This window comes from Cyprinus carpio, chromosome A11 (genome assembly GCF_018340385.1).
Source record: "Cyprinus carpio isolate SPL01 chromosome A11, ASM1834038v1, whole genome shotgun sequence".
NCBI lineage: Eukaryota > Metazoa > Chordata > Actinopteri > Cypriniformes > Cyprinidae > Cyprinus > Cyprinus carpio.
The window spans coordinates 23,074,351-23,082,395 of NC_056582.1; the positions used below are offsets into that span (position 1 = coordinate 23,074,351).

Sequence of the window (8,045 nt, forward strand, 5' to 3'; positions counted from 1 at the left end):
ACAGGCACACACACACACACAGAGCAGTACAGTAAACACACTGCTGTGCCAACACACAGAGCCACAGATGGCACACACTCACTCACACACACACACACACACACACAAACAAACTCCCAGGAGGGATTCAAATCCCCACAGAGTTTCCTTCCTGTCTGTGTGTGGCGGCGGTGTTGCATGGGCCGTGTTTAGGGAACGGCAGCGGTCAGCATGGCTCCTCTACACCTCCTCTGCGCTCCTGCAGATATCGCTCATCTTTCTGCGAGAAAAAAAAAAAAAGCTCAGATTTTGAGCATGCTCAGTGTATCCCGGTGCTGGGAGCCATGGTAACAGAGTGGTCTGGCAACTGCTGTGTGTTTTGTGAGATGCTTCAGTGTGTGTAGGAGTGGGAGAAATAGCTGCTTTAATTTTGGAATTGGCTTAATTTGTATATACATATACATGTTTTGCTTTTAAATATAACATTTATCTTTTCGTGATGGGAGGATTTGCTTTAAGGGTGTGTCATATGTTGTGTATGATATTATTTATGCTGTATGTTCAACATATTTGCTGCTCGTCTCCAGCGTGGTGCCTGAGAAATGAAGGTGTGAGCTCTGTGCTCCTCGGAGCCTCCAGCACGGACCAGCTCATGGAGAATATAGGAGCAATACAGGTGAGAGTCATTCAAAAGCTAAGCTCCGCCTTAAAACCATTATTGACCAATCCTAGTGTTGCTGCCATAAAGTGTGCTGCAGTTTTTGCATTGGCTTTTGGATCATTGCGGAAAATGCGCTCTGAGAGCAACAAAAGTTCACGATTGTTTAATGTTGCAAAATTCTGGGAATTTTCAAAGTTGGAAACTTTCCATGGGAATAAACTGGAAATTTGCAAAATTGCTGCTTAGCCTTTAACAGGGAACTTAAGTGTAGTTGAGAAGAAGAAAAAAAACATCGTGCAGAATAATATTGGTTAAACAACCAGATTTAATGCAAATTCAGTTACCCTGAATTTCTACCCTGAATTTCAATCATACACAGATATTTTCTAGAAGTGCACAGTATTGGTTTTGAGCCCAAGGATTACATCCATATTCCGGCATCCATATAACGACTCGGCTTGGTTCAGTCATAGATGGTTACATTAATGTAGCCATAATTAACATAATATTGTAATTAACATTAAACTACCTTACTAACTAAGCAGCAAATTAGGAGTTTATTGAGGCAGAGGTCATAGTTAATAGTGAGAATTGGACCCTAAACTAAAGTGTGACTTTGGGATATGGGAGACTTGGCTAGCAAAAGCTAAAAAAAAGAATTAGTATTATCTTAATATTAAGAAATCAAACATAATATTTTAGAATGAAAACAATACGTAAATTGCAAATTTCCCTGCATATACATACTCTTAATGATTAAATTTAGATGAATATAACACTGTAAACATAACTTATGTATCACATAACTAGAACGACATTTCATCTAGTAGAAGGCCTAATTAGGCTAAAACATAAGTGCTTAAACAAATTATAAGAAAACAAATATTTTAGGAATCTGTCAAAAACTTGTTTAAAACTAAAAATTGTATTGTGATTTATTAAGCAAATAACAAACTGAAACGACTAATTAATCTTTATCAATTAGTGTTTTTATAGCCAGCACATTCAACCATTAAAACTTATTTTTTCTATTAAGGACTGTAAGTCAATAACTGTAATTGGACATCTGAATAAAAACAAATAAAGTGCTTTACTATTTTCTGCCTTTCTTGTAAAACAGTGAATTTGAAAATTTATGGATAAAAACAATAATTATATTTTAGCATCAGAAACACTACTGTGATTAAAGAGCTTGCACATACTTGTGTGGATTAACCAATACAGAAACATAAAAAATGATTTTGGTAATCACCAATACTGTTAGAGATGTTTTAGTTAATGGCTATCAGATGAGTCTTTTCTGTGTTTGGTTGGCTGAGAAAAACATCCATTCTGATTCAAACTCTCTGCCATTTTAATCTTGTTACAGCAGTTTAACACTATAATGGCATGCTTTCCAGAATAATCCATTCGATTGTAATCACTTCATGAGTCCATTTTACAGCACATCATGTTGTTCACAGAAATCTCCGTTCCTACGGGACGTTCTGTAAAGATGAGCAGGTGGGCGGAGCTTAGCAAAGGGTCAATTGATGGTTGTTGCTTCTTTTTTTTAAGTAATGAGGTTTCCCACATTCTGAATATAACTGTTTTCAGGACATTCAAAACCACTGGTTAGTGAATATGAATCTAAAATATTTAATGAGCTCATGTTATTTTTTATTTCAGAATTAAAAAATAAATAAATTCATGAACTATAAGAAAGGTGTGCAAAATTTAATTATACTTTTTTGCATTTTTATAACACAGGACATGGAGCATAACCACTTTGCAAGATTAACTTTTTAAGATAAAAAAAAATTAAATCTTCATTGGTCAAAGTGTCTGGGAACCCTGAATATCAAAGTCAAAGTATTGACCATTTTTGTCACATTTTTAATGCAGGCTAGTCTAAATAAAAGTATTTTAGTGTTACAAATACAAAATGAAAATTCACTTAGCTGCAGTGAACTGGCTTTAGTAAAAATGACTTTGTTTCAGCATGACTGTTGAGGTATATAGAGAACATTTCCTCCCCCTAGTGGCCAGGATAAGAATGCACTTTACTTTTTTTACAGGTTCTTCCAAAGTTATCCTCCTCCATCGTGCACGAGGTGGACAGTATCCTGGGCAACAAACCCTACAGTAAAAAGGACTACCGCTCCTAGTGTGGAACCAGACGGGACCGGATGCTCCGTACCCACCTTTGCCTGATCCTCCGTTCGCTTCAGCTTTTACTGAATGAGTACCGGCTGCATGAGACGGGCAAGCACCCACAAACCCTGGAGAGCAAGACTTTTAGAACACGAAGGGCAGGAAACATGTGAAAAAAAATATACAAAACATACAAAAAGAGACACATTCACTGACATGCAGGATAGAGAGCGATGCATTGAAGATACGTGCTCACGGAGTCATCCAGATGGGCACTTTAAAACCAGATCATTAGGGTAACTAAGAACAAAATGAAAAATAATATGCTTATAAACATTAAAAAATAACATGCTTGCTTGGTTGCTGGAAATATTCAGTTTTTCCCTTTGCTTTTTTTTTTTATATTGATTGCATAATAACAAAAATAGAGCTCAAGCTGAAATAGGTGATCCGTAACCACTCATGCGATCCTTTTGGGTTTGCACACATCGTTCACATCATCGAGGTGTCCCGGCCCAGAACTCTTCACTGTGTCATCTGCGTTACGTATGCACAGGCGAACCAATAAGCACTTTAAGAGAACATCAGCGAGAGCGGCTTTGTGAAACCTCATTTAAGAGCAGCTCCTCTCTTGTGTGGAACGGGGCAAAAATCAATGGCTTTTCCTTATTCTGCACAGGGCATGGCGTCGTCTCACTGTCCGCTCTCGCTCTTCAGCCTCAAAACACAGCCCTGGCTTCTCACGTGTCTCTGCTTTGCTAACACGGCCGCGAGAGACGCTCTGATGTCAGATCACTCCATCAGATGTTGTGGTTTTTGTAGGGCAGCTGTCTGTGTGATTGCTGAAGATGAGCCTCGGAGGTCTTCCATCCACAGTAACCTACTCCCAGCGCACACGTTTAGTGTACTGATATTACAATTACTCACGCTGATTTATTAGAGTTTAAGTACAGATTGAATTATCTGAAGTACTAATGGGATAAGCATGCTTCAAAAGTATTTAATACGATCACTGCAGTTTTTTAAATCAGAAGAGTGACTGTTAAGAAACGTCAGAGACTATTTTCTGGTCATATTTCACCTCAAAATCAATATCTATAAACGATATAATGTAAGATATACTAAATTATATTACTTATGATTTTAGAACAATCACAATTTATTTAATTTTTTTGTGAGCAATTTCATGATGATTAAGATAATTTTTCTTTAATGTAATGTGTGTGTGTATATATATATATATATATATATATATACACACATTACATTAAAGAAAAATTATATATATATATATATATAATTTATGTATATATATATATATTTACTCACACTAAACAAGTATATATATATATATATATATATATATATATATATATATATTATATACATTTCTAAAAGTGTCCAGGCGTGATGCATTGCAGTAATTTTTTTTTTTTTTTTTAGACAAAATAAAAAGGAAGTCATTCATTTTTTGGAAATAAATGTCACACAATATTGAAAAAAAAAAAAAAAATTTGAGGGTCCTAAAAATATACAATATAATATATGAAGAAGTAAAAAAGCAAGTCACTCATTAATGGAAATAATTGTCATACAGTAATGCAAAAAAAAAAAAAATTGATGGTCCTTAAAATATACTTATAAAAATTGTCCCATTGCACAAAAATTGTAATGATCTTAAAATAATAAGTAATATAATTTTGTACAAAATTGTCTCATGGTAATAATAAAAATAAAAAAGAACTTGAAATTATATTATGCAAAATATCATAATTTATGTAATTGATTTTAGGGTGAAATATTAGTTGCAATTTTTTCATGACATTCACCACATAAGGCAAATCTATTGATGATTAAAAACAAGTAGAAACATGGGGTGGTGGTAGCCTAATGGTTTTAAATAATGGGCTGCTAACACAAAAAATGCAGGTTCAATCCTAAACAGAGGTAAAACACAGTTCTGCTTGATCACCCTGTGATTTTACATCTATTAGTAGCAAAAAACAACAGCGATTTGATGATATTGTCTGCAGTGTAGCTGAAGCCGGTGGAACTCCAGCGCTCACCTGTTACAGATGCTCCTAGCCAATAGGAAATCTGACTGTTTCAACGGCATTATCTCACCTGTCCAAAAGAAGCAAAGGCCTGTTTGTGTCAGCAGCTCAGGGACTGCGCTAGAATGTCTGTGTTTGCATGTGTGTGTGTGAGAAATACATCGTTAGGAAGTTTCTTCATCTCATTTCTGGACACTGGGCATTTCTTGTACATGTACCGGTGATGATACGTGTGGCTGAAGCCAAAGATTAATCCCACATCCCGTCAGTAACGTGACTCCCGTGTCCTCTTTCCCACAGAGAGCAGCATGTATCTGCGCTTGTATCTTTCTTCACTTTGTATATTCACTCTGCGCTCTAGAAGTATAATATACATACTCAGTGCAGGTATACAGTGCACCCAGTATGAAATAGAAGCAGTCTTTTTTAAATGAAACGTTGCTCAATTAGTGAAGTGCAGCGTTTAATCAAACCGTCCCTGATCAAGCACAAGGGAATTGCATGGTTTATTTGGAAAGCATGCAGCGGGATCCATCCTCACATCTACTGCACAATTCATATTTGACTATATTGGCAAGATGTGATCGTTTTTGTACTATTCTAAAAAAGATGAGCTTGCTCTTCTTCATGATAGTGATTGAAAATACTCTAAAGATCTGAATCAAAACTTGGGAGGTGTGTGCTTATGGCAGATAAATTGGTCTTAGAGTAACGACTCAAATTATGACTTAGATCAGCTTTAAAAACAGTTGAATGTTGAAGTTTGGTGTCCGTTCATCTCGTCTGTGTGTTTGTGTGGAGCCACGTAGATTTACTGTACTGTGTATAATAACAGTGCGGTTATTCCTAACAGTCTTTGAAAGATTTGCACTTTATTCGTTAGGCAGTTGCTTAATTGGAGATGATTGATTTACACTTATAGTTTTAACATCTTTTACTTTTTCCCCTTTTAAAGGAATGTTTTAGGTCCGTGTCGATTTGTCAGATAATCATTTCAAACAAACCAAGTATGTTGTTAACAGTAATGTACTTCAAATGGATGTGTACTTTTAAAAGCAGAAATGTGCAGCTGTGTAAAAAGAATTTATGTTTCGAATTTTACAATGTTTACAGCCTTTTTTGCATTACAGAAAAAAAATAAATAAATTCACGGAGCTAATGTCAAACAAATAATCATCCTAAAAATAGGCTTCACTTATTTCATGCTGAATATAATTGATTTTAGGGTAAAAAAAAATATTTCTTGCAAATTTCTTTGTGAAATTCACCCACTCATAATAAAATAATTACAAAATAATTATAATAATAAAGTGGTAGCTTAATACTTACAAAAAATAAAATAAAATAGTTAATGATAAAAAAATGCTTACAAATCAATTAAGAAAACTAAATATAAATAAACTGATTTAAAAGAAAAAACATGTGACAGATGTGTTTATGAACATTTTATCACACTATTATCATGCTAGTATAATGCTGAAGTATTAAGATTACACTTGACCAACTATATTTGAATATTTCCTTGCGTCATAAGCTTAGAGCATTGCAGGTACATTACTGTCAAGTGTTTGCTTGTTTTTTAGTTTTTTAGTTGATTTCTGTTTGTGATATCCATAGAGCTTCAGTCGTACTGAATCTGAAACATTCCTTTATATTTCATTGTGTTGTCACCAAAATATTAGTAAACTGAAATCTGTGAGCAGTAGATTTGTGAATAACGGCAGTTATTAGTTTAGTTTGGTGTTTTTTCGATAGCGGAGCTGCGTTCATCAGTGCGTTTGAGTTTGTGTCTGGTATTTACTAATATTTTCAGTTTATCAGTGTTGTACCACGTCAGGCTGTTTCTGCTCTTACAGGCACGTGTGGAGTCTGGTCATCTGCAATATCTCGTGAAGACGGCGTGAATAATATCTTTGATTATTTCCCATGCCTCTGAGTAGTTTGTAAAAGTGGCGGGATTTTTATTGGCGACCTTTTAAGTTCAGAGTGGAATGGTTGGAAATACTGGGGAAAGGGTAATTGCTATTAAATCTGTAATTATCGGTCCATATTTGACAGGTCACGGGTGACGGATGTGTCCAAGTATTATTTTCAAGTACCATACTTAAGTTCCTGAGGAGATTATTTTTCATTAATATTTTGCAAAGATAAAAACAAAAATATGATTTTATTTTTTTACCAATCTTTGTTGCCCTTCGGTGGTACTGACCTGAAGATGATGATGATGATGACGACAGATTACAAAGAGCAATTATTTGCACTGAATATGCATTTTGGAGAATTCTGTGAAATGTATACAATGGCAAGCTACATTTCCACGCTTTGTGGAGAAATACTGTATGTCGAGTCAGATGTATCTGTATATAGTTTGACCTTTGTACATATATACATATATATATACAGAAGAGTATTCATGGTCCTGATCACTCCAGCCTTTGGTTCTTTTGTTTTCATCAAAAGGCATTTGCAGACTGCATTGTGCTTGAATCTGAATTTAGACTTGTGCAGCGCCAGTATCTATGAAATGATAACTATAAAATGATGACAATGAAAAAAAATGCTTGTTTGTGTCTGTCTTTTGTAGGTTTCTTATGAAATACATTAACGGAGCTGTTAAAGCTGCAGTATGTGACTTCTGCCTCTGTCCGTGTTCTGGTTGTACATGTAATCTGGATTATGTAAAACAATGCTTGTAATTTAATTAATTTAGATTACATTTAAAAAAAATCAGACTTCACTTTTTTTTTTTTTTGATTCAATGAATACATATTATTCACACAATAGCAACAAAGTGTTCATAATATATTGATTTGCCCTAATTGTTCTTCATATTTGAAAGTTTCATTAGCGCTTACATTTTATATACACTGCCATTCAAAATATTGGGATCGGTAAGATTTTTAATGTTTTTAATCAAAAATACAGAAAAAAAAAAAATAGTTTCAATTTAAAATAATGGTTTTCTATGTGAATATATTTTAAAATGTAATTTATTTCTGTGATCAAAGCTGTATTTTCAACATCATAACTCCAGTCTTCAGTGTCACATGATCCTTCAGAAATCATTCTAATATGCTGATTTATTATCAAGATACAATAAGAAGAAAATATGTTATAATAAGTAAATGGCAGTAAAGATGTCTTTTATTCTAAAAAAAAATCACAAATCCAGCCCCTGGATTTAAAAAAATAAAATAAAATTTAGACGACTTGCTGAA

General features: G+C 34.3%; 1 protein-coding gene across 10 annotated transcripts in view; it reads left to right on the forward strand.

The window, feature by feature from the left end:
• Positions 1-3,936, forward strand: part of LOC109068999 (voltage-gated potassium channel subunit beta-2) — a 111,717-nt gene extending 107,781 nt beyond the window's left edge. For all 10 annotated transcript variants that reach the window (XR_006161176.1, XM_042766863.1, XM_042766861.1 and 7 more), the window contains 2 exons: positions 567-655; positions 2,698-3,936. Coding sequence is in view for 9 of the 10 variants with exons in the window: in XM_042766863.1 (XP_042622797.1) it covers positions 567-655; positions 2,698-2,787 (179 nt within the window). In the remaining variant the exon portion in view is untranslated. The remainder of the gene's footprint in view (positions 1-566; positions 656-2,697) is intronic.
• Positions 3,937-8,045: the final 4,109 nt, after the last annotated feature.